The sequence below is a fragment of the Lissotriton helveticus genome, chromosome 8 (genome assembly GCF_964261635.1).
Source record: "Lissotriton helveticus chromosome 8, aLisHel1.1, whole genome shotgun sequence".
In the NCBI taxonomy this organism is placed as follows: domain Eukaryota; kingdom Metazoa; phylum Chordata; class Amphibia; order Caudata; family Salamandridae; genus Lissotriton; species Lissotriton helveticus.
This window is the reverse complement of record NC_136069.1, coordinates 951,327,067-951,342,960: the sequence shown is the minus strand read 5'-3', so window position 1 is coordinate 951,342,960 and position 15,894 is coordinate 951,327,067. Positions and strand designations below refer to the sequence as shown.

Here is a 15,894-nt window from a genome sequence, read left to right as displayed (position 1 = left end):
AAAAACATTACAGTACATAAGCAGCCTGTGTATCCCCCCCGACGGAATTGTGACAAGATAGAACGCAGATCTGCGAGGAGACCTAGACATGAATTACATTTTCGTACCTTGAATTTGAGGGCAGCACATCATGCATAAATCAGACATCTAATCCAGCTGTACTGTGACTATATATAATTTCTCAATTAACATATAAGGAACCTAAAAGGAGAACAAATCCCAACCACCACCCCCCCTTTGCTTCCTTCTTGATGACTTAGTTGTACATACCTATGTTGCCTGGTGGGGAAGGCCTCAAAAGATAGGTGTCAACAGCTTCCTCTGGGGAGTGTGTCAAGGTCTTGCCATTGCAGTTCTTGAACCACGGAGGTTTCTGATCCCAGGTAAGTTTGTTCTTCCTCTTCTTCAAAAAAAGAACTCTTCTTCTTCTAAAGGTTCGGGTGTAACCGGAGGCTGTAAATTTTCAATGCTTTTTTCCATTTCAGTCAAGCTTTTCAGCAGTATCTTAAATTGCTTCAAACGGTCAAACTCCTTGTTGCATTGCAAAATACTGGCCATTTCTGCTTCCAATCTCTTTTTCTTCTCTATTTACAAAGCATGTGTTTCGGCGTCAAAAACTTCTGCCCTTCTCTTCGCGGTCGACGGCGCCTTCACTGCTGACGCAGACGCTGAGCAATTTTTTCAGGTTTTGAACTCTCTTGTCTGGACATCGATGAGTCCTTTCCTCGACTGTCTTTTGAAGTCTTGGATTTCTCAAGGGTCTTAGCCGTTGCAGAGTCCTTGTCTAAGAATCCTACGGAGTGTTTCTTTTGGGACGCAACTGCGGACGTCGAGTGCTTCTGCAGTGATGCCCCTTTCGAGGTCCTTGAGTCCGTTTTTCAGGACTCGTCTACTTTCTTCGAGGACGAAGGTTATCCTACCTCTCTCAAAGTTTTCTTTTTTGACCTGGACGACTTGGATGTCCATGTCGCCTTCTGGACCTTCTGCGACACTGTCCTCTTCCTTGCTGGTGAGGCACATGTCCTGTAGAGATGGTGCTATCCCTGGAAGTTGTAGTTGTCTGTTCACCCCAAAAACTTTGAGGTTAAGAGCGAGGCAAAGAATGCCAACATGTGTTGCACTCTACACTTCGGTGATCTATCGGTAAGCAGAGCTGCAGACTGGAAGTTGGTCCTTCTGGATGTACTTGCAATGACAATTTTGGCAAAACTTGAACGGTGCTTTGTCCATTACCACGCACAGGGAGTCCCCTGTATGCGCATTATCCTTTCAATCGTCAACGAGGTTGTTGCTCCCCCTCTCGGCGCCATCCAGCACCTTGATTCGAAGTCCAGTACCTTGATTAGTTGCACTAGATCTTCTCGAAGATTTTTACCTAATTGAAGTCGATTATTCACTCCAAATCTTAAAGGTCCTTCCGTATCAATCCAGGCTCAACAGCGGAAAAAAAGAATCTGAAGATGGCGACCAACGGTGGGAACTTCCGGAGGGAGCAAGTTGATGTCACAAGAGGACACCAAATGGTGGTATGTCACACCCACTCAGAAAAAAAATATAAGGAGAAATACAATTCTGGACCCAACCACTAGATGGTGGAATAATGCACGGCATGTGAATCCAGAAAAGATTCACGCTGCAAAAATGACATTTTTTATGCCCTGTTATAATACGTGTGTCATTTGGATGCCTGCTTTGTCAGGATAATGAGTATTGATTGACTAAGTATGAGCTAATATTGTTGTCCGCTCCCAACATATTACACAGATGAACTACAATAAACCTAGCAATATTAATTCCCTTACCCAATTCAGACACCCCACTGGAACTACGGAATTGTGTTTCATTGACAGAGGAAAAATGGTGAGAATAGACATGTCTTATACTGAATACACAAAGAAATTTATGGATGCCGTATTAAAGGCCATTTATTCTGCATTTAAAATTTAGAATCACATTGTCTCCATTGCGAACTTGAAGACTATTGTTAAATAAATACGGATTACTTTGGATCAAGCTGGTTTGCTTGGAATTATGCTGTTTGATGCTACAGTCATGTCTGTATGGCTGTGCAGCTTGAAGTTGAACGCAACGGTACAGCAGTTTAACAGGGGACCTGGTTGCCAGGAACCCTGTGCACTTCCAGTCAAAACCAAATCATTTTACAGACAAAAAGTGGGGGCTAACCATGTCCAAAAGAGGCACTTTCCTACATGGCTGCTCATCACAATTTTCTAGTTTCATTTAATGCTGTGTTTGTGAACATTACTGTTAATAGCTGCATACTGGTTCTAGGTCCACTTTAGGACAGTACTGGGTTTATGGAAGTAACGGTTATCTTTATCGGCCTCCTCAATGGTTGGATTGTTTTCTGGCCAATGTGGCATCCCTCCTGACGATTTTGCCTAGCATTAACATCTACAATACTAGGCATAAATGCTATGTGGGTGAATATCGTGAAAGTAAAGGGTACCATTGTTGGAGAAAATGTTTGTTAGCATTATACCCCTTTTTTAGCCCCTTTAATAATGCCCACTATATTGATATGGGTGCATTGGGATTAGAAGCTTTGGCAAACTCTACAAATGCAGGATTTTCCTTGCTATCAGAGAAGGTACAGTTAATATGTTGGTGACTTTACAAAATAGACTACCATCGATTAAATATTAGCAGAGATGGGAGGGGTGTGCCTTCTTATTGGGGACTGATGCTGTACATACATACTGGATGACAATTATTTTATGACAGATGTCATTGGTCATCTTTCTGACCTTTGTGAATGTACAAGGAGAATAGTAATACTAAACCTTGGACACGTCTTGCGGAAACTACACATTTGCTTTGGGTGTCAAATACAATTCTGTGGTTTATCGGTATTTGTATTGGAATACAGTGCCGTTCAAGTGGATCATAAGGAGTGTAAAGCGTTGACAACTTTTAAATAGCGCACTCCCTCTAAGCCATCTCTTACAACACATTTCTGTAATAAGGAGGTTTATTCCGGATGATCCTCCCAACCCGAGAAGGTCATGATATTAATACAGGTTACATGTAAAAATGGCTGAAAAGCATGGAAGGAGTGGGGGGGGGGGGGGGGAGGGGGGGGGGGGGTTGTTCGGGTGTGAAAGCCAATATGTATCTGCATTATATCAGTGTTCTATTAGACACAAATATAACCTAAAGGCTGCCTAGGGTTGACTGGAAACAGGGATGAAACTCATTTCTCTTCGATGTATGACAAATAAGTCAACTGTTTGTGCACTGTTGTCTTTCTTCTCAAGGCTGGGAGCAGACTGCTCCCAGATAAGATAGGTTGTATTCAAGGTTGGGAACAAAGGGGAAGTGGAACGTTCCCAGAGAAGAGAAAGTAAGCAAAAGTGTTTGATGATTTAATGTGACATACCCACAGCTGTTTTTCCTTACTTTGCACAAATACTCCTATATCTTATATCTGTGTAGTATTCGTTCACAAGGTCTTTGATGTGTGTTTATATAAACCCTGATCTGTGAGCACAGAGCCAGTTCTGTGATACTTGTTTACGGAGCCTGGTGCAGCAGAAAGAGTAAACCATGTATGCTGGAGACCCAATGACTCATTTCTTCCTTCATTTGGGGGTATGATTACTACAGCTTTACCAGTACGCACCTGCATATAGAGGTCTGGATTCAAGTCTGGCTGCTTCATGAGTTGCTTTACTTGGCGACGCCTCTCCACCAGCTTCCTAATTTCACGGGGCAAAATTCCCAGCTCCAAGTCTGGATCTGGCAATTCAGGAATGTCATCCTCTTCCACCTAGCAAGCAATATAAACAATTTTATGTCTATTAAAAAACAGAAGAAAGCAATCACCCTTGTATATATTCCTATAGCTGGCTATAATACAAACACTCATTTATAAACTCAAGGCTATTCACTTCACTACTATTTATGAAGAATACTCTTGAAGTGCAATCTCTGGCAGGTGCAAAACATAGCTAACCAGAAAAGCAATGTGTTTTTACCCCAACTACAAATGAGGCTGCTTCAGGTATGTATGGAGCCACATAAGTCCTAGACCTCAATACAAGATTCTTTCTAATTTGAGGAGGATGAGAAAATTCTACCATTGTGTGTTCATAGATGGGAAGTGAAAGGATTGCAAACATGAAAGATTTGTATTAATAGGAAATATTGTTTCATAGGGTAACCAATTACTTCCAACTGGATTTTTTTAATTATCTTAATAAGACTCCCATAATAGTCAATATTTTCAATAGTGAGTAACAGGATATAAAGAAAATGGATTCTTAACTAAACAGTCTAACAGATTGTTTTAGCATTTGGTTCAAGTGTCTAGTTTTGCAGAGGTGCAAAGGAATGCCACAAAGCTATCTACCGAAGTGGCAATGTTAAAATAAAGATACAAGTGACATTTGTGAATTAACGTGCAAGGAACAGCAATTTCTCCCAGCACAGGTTTAAAAAATCCTACACAAAACACTGATGGAAGCAGGTGGTTGTATTCATCCCCTTCAGAGCATACTGGGGATCCAATCAAGTGTTGTCGGTCTAGGTGTCTTCAGTGTGCTTTACTTACAAGCAGAAATGTTTTGGGATTTATTCTGTAAAGGTCTGCCCGAGCCTTCAATGGATGATATTCGCAATAAAAGACAGGTGAATGGATAGATTACTGTGAAGTTTAAAATGTCATTATAAAGAAAGTATGGTTGAAAAATTATGAAACATAGTTCAATGAAAACCACAAGATGGATAATGTAGACAGAAATAAGTGCTTTTGCTTGCAACTGTGGGCAATTATGCATGTTACACTCCCCCCCCCCCCCCAAGTTATGGGCTTTAGTCACAGATGAGAGCAGTAATGGTGGGAATGTAATTAACTGCCATTGCTGCCCAGCTGCTAAGGGCAATAAGGCAATTAGCAACCCATCCTTCCATCCCGAGCAGTGAATTTACCTAATCACTACTCTTTAACCAGAAGCTACTTTTACTAGGTGCAACCTCGTCCCCTTCTACCTCAAAGTGGAAGTGCATGCCTAAATGTGGCGGAGAAGAATTTTTTTTACATGTCTGTTTCTTCTTTTCTGATGTTATTTAGGACTTACATTGCCCCTTTGATGAGGGTGCGGAGGGGCCAGCAGAAAATGAAAGCGGAAAAATCTGCTGAAAAGCTGCTCTGCAGTATTTAGAGGCACATCAGCAAACTGGAATGTGTGTTAGATGCCGGTGGTGAGCCAACCATCAGACCAAGGAATGCTGGACTTGTCAGCTTGCAGCTGTAAAATTGTTGCTCTACTGGTCCATAGAGGTAACTATAGCCCACAAGGATAATGTTCCGATTAGCAGGCTACCTCCGAACATTTTACTCCAAGTGTTATGCTCAATTAACATTGACCTGAGGTAATAACCACCACGATTTACTTTAACTCCTTAACAAAAAGTACTTATTAATATATTAATAAGAAATTGCAAGGAAGAAAGCAAGTTTAAGATTTAGAGTGATTTACAGAGAATGAGACTGAGGAAAAGACGCTTGCACCATCACTTGTAGTGAATATAATAATGTGGTGCTCCAATCAGGAAGGACAGTCACTTATCCTTCCTTATAAGGGTATCACCCTGAATGAAATTACACCAACATGACTAGCACACACACTTGATTATCAGTAGACAAGTAATTATTGACTTTCTTGCAGTGTAGGTTGCACAACCAATCATCCACAAGAGTCCTTATTTCTTTAGAAAGCTTCTTTATTCAATTCACAAGATACAAAGGATTCTCAGCAGCCGATTTGTTTGTCCAATATCATAAATGGGTCCTGTTAGCCACAGTTAAACTCCTTGCACCAGACTATGTGATTCCATCAGACTTCATATATTTCAATCCTCACAACAGTATCTTCTGCATGTCGACAGCATTCAGTAATACCATAGTGTGAGAAGTTGGCCTGGTATATGATGTTCACTAGTCTAGTGAGCACCTTGCACCAGTCCAAACAACCCTTATGGTGATGGTTGTAAAGTCAACCTTATAGACCAGCTATCCTAGAGGTAGCATGGACAAAGCAGTCTTAGGCTAAAACTTCAGAGAGCATGTGAAGCAAGCTGTTTTACCATATGTAACCCCTTGAATACCAAATGAAAGGACACCATACAGGTTATATATAAAATATATATGTATTTATTACTAACAAAACCCCTCTGAGCTCTGAGGTCAGAGGACAAAGCACATAACAAGTTACTTAATTAGCATACAATAAGTTGCACAATATACAGTAGAGCCCTAGGGGCACGTAAAACCATATAATAAAATAGTGGAATAAGAACCACGTCACGAACAGAGAGTAGGCCCAGGGCATCGCTGGGGCTACACTGAGCTAACAAGAGTTAGGAAGCAGGAGGCCCACGGGATGCGTGTGCAGTGTCTACACACACACGCTAGTTACCATAGGGAAACAATGGGAACGTAAGAATTGGAAACTAGTTTTTAGGACACTTCCGGATGGACTAGGAGAAAGCTACTGAAAACTAGGACACTAGGATAATCAATACCCACAGGAGCACAGGAGGACTCGCGTTACCTCACCCACAGGAGCCAGGTGCATAGGTGTCAAAGTGTGTCGGGTTTCGTCGCTGAATCCTATGGAGACCTGTGAAAAGATGCTGCAGGCGACCAGGAGAGAAGTGTCTGGTTGGATCCAAGGGAGGATCGAGGATGAAGAGTACCTGAAAGCAGACGAGACAGTGTCTGGGTCACTAGCCAGTGACCAGGAAGGAACCAGGCGATGTCGTGAAGCAATCAGGTGATGTCGTGAAGCTTGACTCTGCAGCCAAGTGGACCAGGAGCGACGACGACGACCAGGAGCTGGATACGGACTGTCCCATGAAGGATCTCGCTGTTGGCGGCGTCGGCTTCCGGATTGGAGTCAACAGGCCTTGGCAAATGCAACCCACGCAGGAATCGAATATTCGCTTCGAGTTAGACCAGCAAGGTCTATGGGGCTTCTTCTTTGCAGGGAAGCAGGGACCACCTGGAGCAATCAGGAAGGCAGTTCAGATTCAAAGGTTCGTCGTCACAGAGGCCACTAGCCAACGGGCAAGTAACTGGACAGACGCGTCTAGCACAAAAACACTGGCAGGCCCCACGCGGCACTCGTGGAGTGTGGAGGGCTGTGCGTCGGTGCAGAAGGTGCTCAGGCTGGGGCTACTCAATCCCCAATGCACAACTTCGAGGGTGCCTCAGAAGCTGCACAAGTAGCAATGAGCAGGTTATTCAAGATGGCCGGTCCCACGTCTCTCGTCGCCTCCACAGGTCTCAGCTTTGCTGTGGCTCGAAGTCCAAGAAGTCTGGCTCTTGTCGGACTCTGTGCTCGGGGTCCGGCGGGAGCGCAGATCGCTGGATGGTGCCTGTTTGCACAGGGTGGTCACTCCTTGACCACAAGGGAGATTCTTCAGTCTTCTAGTTGCAATAGAATGTCGAAGGTCCAGAGTTTCGTTTCAAGTTTCAGATCAGGATAAATCTAAAGTCTCTTGACTCAGCTCCTACCTATATACTAATCTGAGGGGCTGGATTACCTGCTAGGTCCATCCCTTTGTCCAGTTTTGCGCCAGAGCTGGGGCTGGAGTGCCCCAGAAACTGGTTTGAACCGGGCTATGCATGGGACACCTTGTGTGCCCCAGGCAGTGTCTCATTTCATTCAGCCCTCCCTTCCCCAATACACTATGGCCTGTCTGGGGTGGTGCTAGCACCTCCCAAGACAGGAAACCTATTGTCCAAGCCTCCCTCGCTGGAAGGACTCCCAGCAGCAGGAGGTCAGACTTGTATCTGTGGCAGCAGCATCCGTTTTGTGATGCTGAGGCTCTGGTTAACTTTAACCGGGATTAACAGGAACATGATGTCTTCTCCCTCTAGAAGGGTGGAATGCTACCCCCGTCGCCAGAACTGTATTCCAAAGCGTATGACACCTTACATGACATGTTTCGATAAAGCCAAACCAGAGTTAGCATTTAACTGCGAGGATTATAATGCACTTAAGAGTATATGGTATGGCTATATCATAGAACAGCTATAAGGACATGGTTCCGAAAGCTGCAGACAGGCTCAGCTCATGCTAGAGCACCATCTCACATAAAACCAAGCACTCTGCCTTCAGGATTGTTAAGGCCTGTCCTAGGAGTGACTTATAGGTGCATATGTGTGTCTATAATGTTAGATATGGGAATACTATATCTAAGCAAGGGGTGATTACACAACCTTGCCCCAGCTGAGTGATCAGCCAGTTGTATCAGTTTGGATGGCCAGCCAGGGGTGGCATAATATATGCTGCAGCCCCTGGTAGGCCTTGGATGCACCTATGCCCTGAGTACCTATGGTACACTATACAGGGGCTCACAAGGTGATACAACATCCAATTAGGTATGTACCTAAAGTACATGGAGTCCATTTTACAGTGAGAGCAGACGCCTGGGGCCCTGATTAGCAGGATCCCAGGCCAACCAAGTCGAAAACCAGCTAAACACTAGGCAAAAAGCTGGGGGCAACCATAGTCAGATATCCACCTTCCTACATATAGCATATATCAAACGCCTATGTTAGCATCTTCTTCGGCTGCAAGGTCCAGGAAGGGGCGAGTTGTGAGAATGAAAGCACAATATTGTACAGTAAAAATGTTTTTAGTCTTACATAAAACAGAACAAATATTTAAACAATGTGAACTCTTCAGAACAATGCTTTAATACTGCAAAGGTCCTTATTGCCTTCAAAAATGTTAATTGGTAGGACTTCTTCCTTAGTCAAGAAATGACATAAAACTTGAGGCCAAGTTTTGAAGCACTGTTTACCACAACCCAACTGCTACGAAGGGTCCACGGGAAAAAAGAGCAAAATAAAGCAAGTCTAATAAAAAGACTAAAATAGTACCTTCATCAATTAGCCTTTGGTGAAGCTATTGGAGATGTGTTCATTGAAGTCACAGCATTTACAAATCTGATCCACAACCATTATAAGAGATTATGGTTAACGAATATAGAGCAAGCACTGAGACACATCACCAAGTGTCAATCATCATAATATGCATAATGTAGATTGTTTACATAACGTTGGTGTATGCCCACGAAAACACCGGCCAGTGGACAGCCACAGGTAATTATTTGTCACCAAGAAAGAAGCTCAGGGTAGAAGATCCAATCCCCTCCTTTACTCTACACCGCCGAATACAACACCATCAATTGTATTGAGGGACCCCATTTTATAGCTCCAGAAAACTGCATCAATTCTGCTTAGCTTTGCAACAAGTACGATGTTATCTTGACCATTCGAAAGCTAAAAGAATAATCACCAGCAGTTACAATGTGATTTACAGCGAGTAATGGCACAAAGGAAGGCTTATATCAAAGTACAAGGTAAGTTGTTGGGTTTAATAGGGCTCTTGGTTGGTAGAGCTTTAAACTAGTTTCTTTAGTATTTGTTGATATTTAAACTTTCTAATGTAATTATGAAATTTTTGAATTTACTAAAATTACCTACATCTCAATGTCATTTTGGGTTGCTGGCTTTATTAAAATTTTGGGTAGGTAGTGTATTAATATATAAATATTTAAATACTTATTTTTTTTGTAATTTAAATATTTATTTAAAATTTAATTTAGTGGAATATTTTGTAGCAATATTGTATTTTGCAAAGAAATGTTAACATTTTTTAATATAAGATTTAAAAAAATGAAATGTTATGGCTTATTAGTATAAATTCATTCAATTATAAATATACATTTTTCAAATTGTACAAACATCTATATTTAGTATATTTTGTTTATATATTTTTGCTGCCTAATTTAATTTGCTTTAAATTAATGGTTGTATTTTTAATATTTTGTAAGAATATTGTATATCCTCATTTTTGCTTTTTCGCTAAAGCTGGTTAATCTGGAGATGCAATAGTAAATGTGACATTTCCCAAGTCCAACACTTTCCCTACTACTGCTTAGGTTGAAGTGGGGATATTCTATTTGGGCACCCATTTTCTCAATGGTGCTTATTTTGGAGTTGAAACAGTAAATCCTCTCCAAGTCCACAGCTGCCATAAGATATTAATTCCACAAATGTTACTTGGATTGTGGTTAGAGTACTACATGTTATTCCCCCAAAAATAATTCTGTTCAGTTTATAATTTTACTTAAGTTATAACATTTTGTTTTACATTAGTTTGGATTTTTTTTGTTTTTCATAGATTATCATTCTATTTTGCAATAATTTTCTCAAAAATATCTGTTTTTCTGTATTTATGTACAGGGCACGGCTCTGGGCACTCTCAAATGGTACCTTTCTGCCCTGTCTGCCTTCTTGAGGCTGCCAAACCAACCCTCTTCATTTAAATCCCCTATTGTAAATAGATTTCTTAAGGGGCTAGACATATGTTTTCACCTGCCACTTATGCCTCAGTGGGACCTTAATTTGGATCCCACCTTCCTGATGTGCACTCAGTTCTAACCCATGAACAACCGCCCCCTCCGGCTGCTTACCATCAAAACAGTTTCTAGCAGCGATAACATCTACCAGGAGGATGAGCAAAATGCAGGCTCGGTCATTCAAGCCTCCTAACCTGACAATCTTCCCTGATAAGCTGGTGCTTCGCACTATGGCCTCTTTCTTACCTAAAGTGGTTACACCATTTGCATGTGGGGCAATCAGTCATCTTGCCTACTTTCTAGGCTCCACCGAATCCCTCTAAAGAAGAGGGGCGACTCCATCATCTAGACCCAAAAAAAGGGTAGTCTTTCTACCTTGATCGCACAAACTAGTTCCGGGTGGACAACAAACTTTGTGGGTACATTGGATCAAAGAAAGGTTGTACGGTTCCGAATAGGACTATCTCATAATGGGTCGTCCTCTGCATCAAACTTTGCTATGCTATGGCCATGAAGCAGCCTCCTGAAGGCTTAAGGGCTCATTTCATCAGAGCTAAATATGCTACCACTGCATTGCAACTTAGTGTTCCAGTCCTTCATATTGGTCAGGCAGCAACCTGGGCATCCCTGCACACATTTACTAAGCACTACTGCCTGGACAGTCAAGTCCGAAGGGACTGCCTTTTTGGCCGCTCTATCCTGCAGGATATCCTGGTCTAAATGTGTTTGTAGTCCCTCCTCTCTGAATGGTATTGCTTGGTTATCTATTCTAAGGTAAGGAATCTGCGACTAGAGGTCCATCAGATGGACAAGATACTTCCCTTCAGTGACACCTTACCTGGTACCACATGATCTAGCTGCAGATTTGTTACGGACTCACCCAGCTTCCCCGCATTGCAAAAAGGTTGTTAGGGTCTGGCCTCTTCCCTTTCAGGGCCCTAGTTGTTGAGAAATACACCAATGTCAGTGCACCTCATGGCTCCATGCTCTTGGTGTGGAAAGACGTGAAAAGTAACTGACGTCAGTCACCGAGGTGGTGTCCATATAGGGGACATGGATATCATTTCTGGCAGAGACTATGACGACATCATGCAGAGCCAACAGATGCCACCTACCCGCACGCAAAAGTATTGCTCAAAGAAACATCTTTCAAATCCAGTCTGACGCCTGGGAAATTCAAAGGTAAGGAATCTGCGGCTACATCATGTCTCTACCAGGTAAAGCGTTACAGAAGGTAAGTAATGTGTCTGTCATGCAAATCCAAAGACGCCATCCAGTTCCTTGGTTCCAGACCAGACAATCTGCACCAATATGAGCTTTTTGAATAGGGCCTTCTGCAAGAAGGCGTACAGTGGGTAAAGATTCAAAGTCGATCAGGCACCTATCCTTTTTCGGGATGAGGAAGTGGTGCACATAACAGTCTGCCCCTGTCCAAGACTATACTTGCTCAAATGCACCCTTTGAAAGTTAAACATGCATCCCCTGCATCAGGATTGTCAAACCTTTTCCCAAAATCGCTTTGGCATGCGAAGAAAATGGGGAGGCTGAACGATAGGCAAGACCCATTTGTCTGACCTAATGGATCTACAGTTGAGGGGGAAGAAGGAACATGCTAATAACCCAATATGCATCTGTTATTGGCATATAGAGCTGTAGAGTCATATGCTATGCATAAATCGTCATCTAGTGTTAGGTCCGGATGTTTGCACTTTGTAGACTCTTTAATTGTATCGCAGGACGCACAGAGAGTAGCACAGGGGTTTCGCCCATTTTAAATCGCCGTGAACTTTGTTGCCATTATTTTACTATTTTAATTGTTTTTGATTGTATTGATAGCAGAATTTTCTCGCACACTCGCACTATAAAAAACTTACTTCACCACCCGCTGCTTTGGCGTGGCTAGAACTCCCGGTTGGTTACTGCGCCATCTTGGTTGAGGAAGGCTCGGGCTCGCTGCCATCTTCAGGCGCCATCTTGGGAGGCGCTCCAGATGCTCGGCAGCTCTTGTCGAGGGCGGCTAACTTATGACAGAGAACAATTGTTGAAGCTAGGTAAGACAGAATGTAAAGCAACTTCTGCCCTGCTGGAAAGACCCTTATCGGGGGACTGATTAATAGCCGGTCTCTTGTTAAGCATTCCACTGAGGTCTCAGGTCTGATAGAGGATATGGGACTTGACGCGCTGTTCTTAACAGAGACCTGGACTAATGCAGAGTCAGCTGTAGATTTAGGATGTGCTTGCCCTAATGGCTATAAAATTCTTCACAAGCCTAGAACTACGGGCAGGAGGAGGAGGAATGGGGGTGATTTTTAAAGAGGAGCTGGATTTTAGACTCCAACAGGTAGACGAAGTAGAGGGGATAGAAATGTTGGGGTTCTCATTACATTCTTCTAGCGGGAACCTACTTACAGGGCTGTTGTGTTACAGGCCTCCAGGTGGGACCACAAATTATCAAAAAGTTTTTGACACTATCACTAATCTTTCATTGGCACACTCCAGAATGATCATACTAGGAGATTTTAATCTCTGGGATGACGGGAATGTTAGTAGCCAATTGCGTGATCTGAGGCACACATGCACAAACCTGAATATTTCCCAGCTGGTGGAAGGTTCAATGCATCAAGGGGGGCATATCCTTGATTTGATATTTTCCAACCAGTCTACAACTAGGGTACTAAATATAGTGCCTCAGAACTGGTCTGACCACTATCTCGTTCATTTTAGCATTGGGATGTTCTACTCTGGGGATAGTGCTGGTCAGCAAAGGTCCTACAGGAGTGGTAGGGAATGGGCAAAACTAGATAGGACTGGAACTCTTGCATTTGCCCCAGATGCTTCTCACTTTGTACCTACAATGACCATAGAAGAAAATTATAAAGTGTATACTAACCATATAGCTGATATCCTGGACCAGGTAATCCCTATAAAGGTAATAAAAAACAGAAGCAAAATCTCGACTCTTTGGTATAACGAGGAGCTGAAACAGCTCCGCAAGAAGGCGGAAAGGAAATGGAGAAAATACTACTGCGAGGAAGATAAAAAAGACCTAAGACTGATACAACTGCAATATAAAGAATGTATCCTCAAGGCTAAGACAGACTTTTATGCCAGTTCAATCATACAAGCGCCAAACTGGACTAAAGCACTTTTTAAAATTATCGAGGACCTTTCCTCCCCTACATGTATGGAAAATACAGTGGTAGCATGCCAAAAATTATGTGATGAAATTGCTCTACATTTTCAGGATAAGATTTCAAAAATCGTGGATACCCTGCACGTTAATAATAATGGTGAATAACTTTTTCCTGAACAACAGATAGAGGTAGTTCAACAACAGCCTGTATTCTTGGATAACTTTCAGACTTTAACAGAAGCTGCTTTTGACAGCTTGGGGGATAATGTATACTCAGGTTCCCCCCTTGATCCTTTCCCCCATAAAATGTGGAAGTCGTTTGGGCGAAATACCTTTCCATGGCTGAGGCAGATATGCAATCAGTCCTTGGAAGAAGGAATGGTCCCGGAATGCTGGAAATTGGCGGTGGTGACTCCGCTCATTAAAAAGCCTTCCTTGGACCCGTCAACACCGGCAAACTTCAGGCCCATCTCTCTTACCTTATCCGGTGAAAATTTTAGAAAAAGCAGTCAGTAGGTCCCTGTCGTGCTTTTTGGAGGAGAATCATCTACTTGATAAAGACCAGTTTGGTTTTCACCCAGGGCACGGGACCAAGACTGCTTTGGCCACTATGCTGGATAATCTACGTATGCGAGCCGACAACGGGAATGCCACTGTCTTAGTGGTTCTCGATATGTCGGCCGCATTCGACACGGTGAACCATCCCATCTTAGTGGAAAGATTGAAGAAGATAGGAGTGAAAGGCCGAGCATTGCAATGGCTCCAACCTTATCTAGCAGGACGACAGCAGGTGGTTACCTTAGCACCGTACTCCTCTAGTAAATCTCTAGTCACCCATGGGGTGCTGCGGGGATCTGCGATTAGCCTTATCCTATTTAATGTTTATCTGCAACCCCTGCTTCCCATTATAAAGTCATCTGGAGTCTGCCTAGTCAATCATGCCGATGACACGCAATTGGCATTCTCTTTATAAGGGGACATGCACTATCTCTGGACATGTTCCAGCAATGCATGCGGCAGACGACTGATTGGCTTAGAAGAAACGCGTTGAAATTTAACAGTGGAAAGACTGAGGTGGTGTACTGCTCCTCTGGTAGGATGTCTAGACAATTTTCATCTGAGTTTAGACTTACACCAGAGGAGGAATCGCTAACCCCGGTCAGGAAGGTTCGTAATCGGGGGGTGATGATGGATGACGACCTCCAGATGGAATCACAGGCAAATAAGACCGCCAGTGTATGCTTTGGCTTAATACGCATGTTACGAAAAATACTCCCTTTACCACCTAAAGAGTCACGCTCACTGGTGGTAAGAAGTACAGTGGGAAGCAGGCTGGACTACTGCAACTCCCTGTATTTGGGGGCCCCTTTGTACATATTCCAGGGGTTGCAAAGAATCCAGACTGCAGCAGCTAAATTGGCCCTTGGTAGGCAATGGAGTTCTGCCACAACCTTGGCTCAGAGAGAGCTACACTGGTTGCCTATTAGAGAAAGGGTTCACTTTAAAGCCCTATGTTTGGCTTTTAGAGCGGTGCATGAACTAGGTCCTGTACTTTTGTAGAAAAGGTTTACATGGTATCGTCCCATAAGGCAGCTTCGCTCCTCTAGTGCAGGCCTATTGATGATTCCCAGATTCAAACGGTCTAGGTTAGTGTAGGAGAGTAAGGTCTGATTTCCTATGGTCACCCCACTTTTTGCTTTTTGCTTCACTGGTTTTCGACTTAATGTGGCTGTGGGCCTGCTAATCAGACCCACAGCCCTGCTGTTCTCTCTCTAAATTCACAACCATGTACTTTAGGTACATCACCAATTAGGATTGGGTCACCTTATGAGCCCCTGTACAGTGTACTATAGGTACCCAGGGCATAGGTGCATCCAAGGCCTACCAGGGGCTGCAGCATATCTTTTCCCACCCCTGGCTGGCCATCCAAACTGACAAAACTGGCTGATCATTCAGCTGGGGCAAGGTCGTGTAATCACCCTTTGCTTAGATATAGTATACCTATGTCTAAACCTATATCTGGACACATATACACTTGTAAGTCACTCCTATGGCAGGCCTTAACAATCCTGGAGGCAGAGTGCCTGGTTTTATGCGAGATGGTGCTCTAGCATGAGCTGAACCGGTCTGCAGCTTTCGGAACCATGTCCTTATAGCTGTTCCAGGGTATTGCCATACCATATAGTCTTAAGTGCATTATAATCCTCGCGGTTAGATGCTATCTTTGGTTTGGCTTTATCGAATCATGTCGTGTAAGATGTCATACGCTTTGGAATACTACCCCCTCGCCAATCCTGGCGACGGGGGTAGCATTCCACCCTTCTAGAGGGAGAAGACATGTTGCTAACAGTAAACACGGTTAA

The 15,894-nt window shown here is 43.2% G+C and overlaps 1 protein-coding gene across 1 annotated transcript in view; it reads right to left on the bottom strand.

Annotated features, from left to right (window-relative positions):
* The window catches only part of POLA1 (DNA polymerase alpha 1, catalytic subunit), a 1,864,208-nt gene that overhangs the window by 1,078,146 nt on the left and 770,168 nt on the right, over nucleotides 1–15,894 (bottom strand). The window contains exon 25 of the mRNA XM_078657805.1: nucleotides 3,644–3,790. Within this exon, the coding sequence (XP_078513931.1) occupies nucleotides 3,644–3,790 (147 nt within the window). The remainder of the gene's footprint in view (nucleotides 1–3,643; nucleotides 3,791–15,894) is intronic.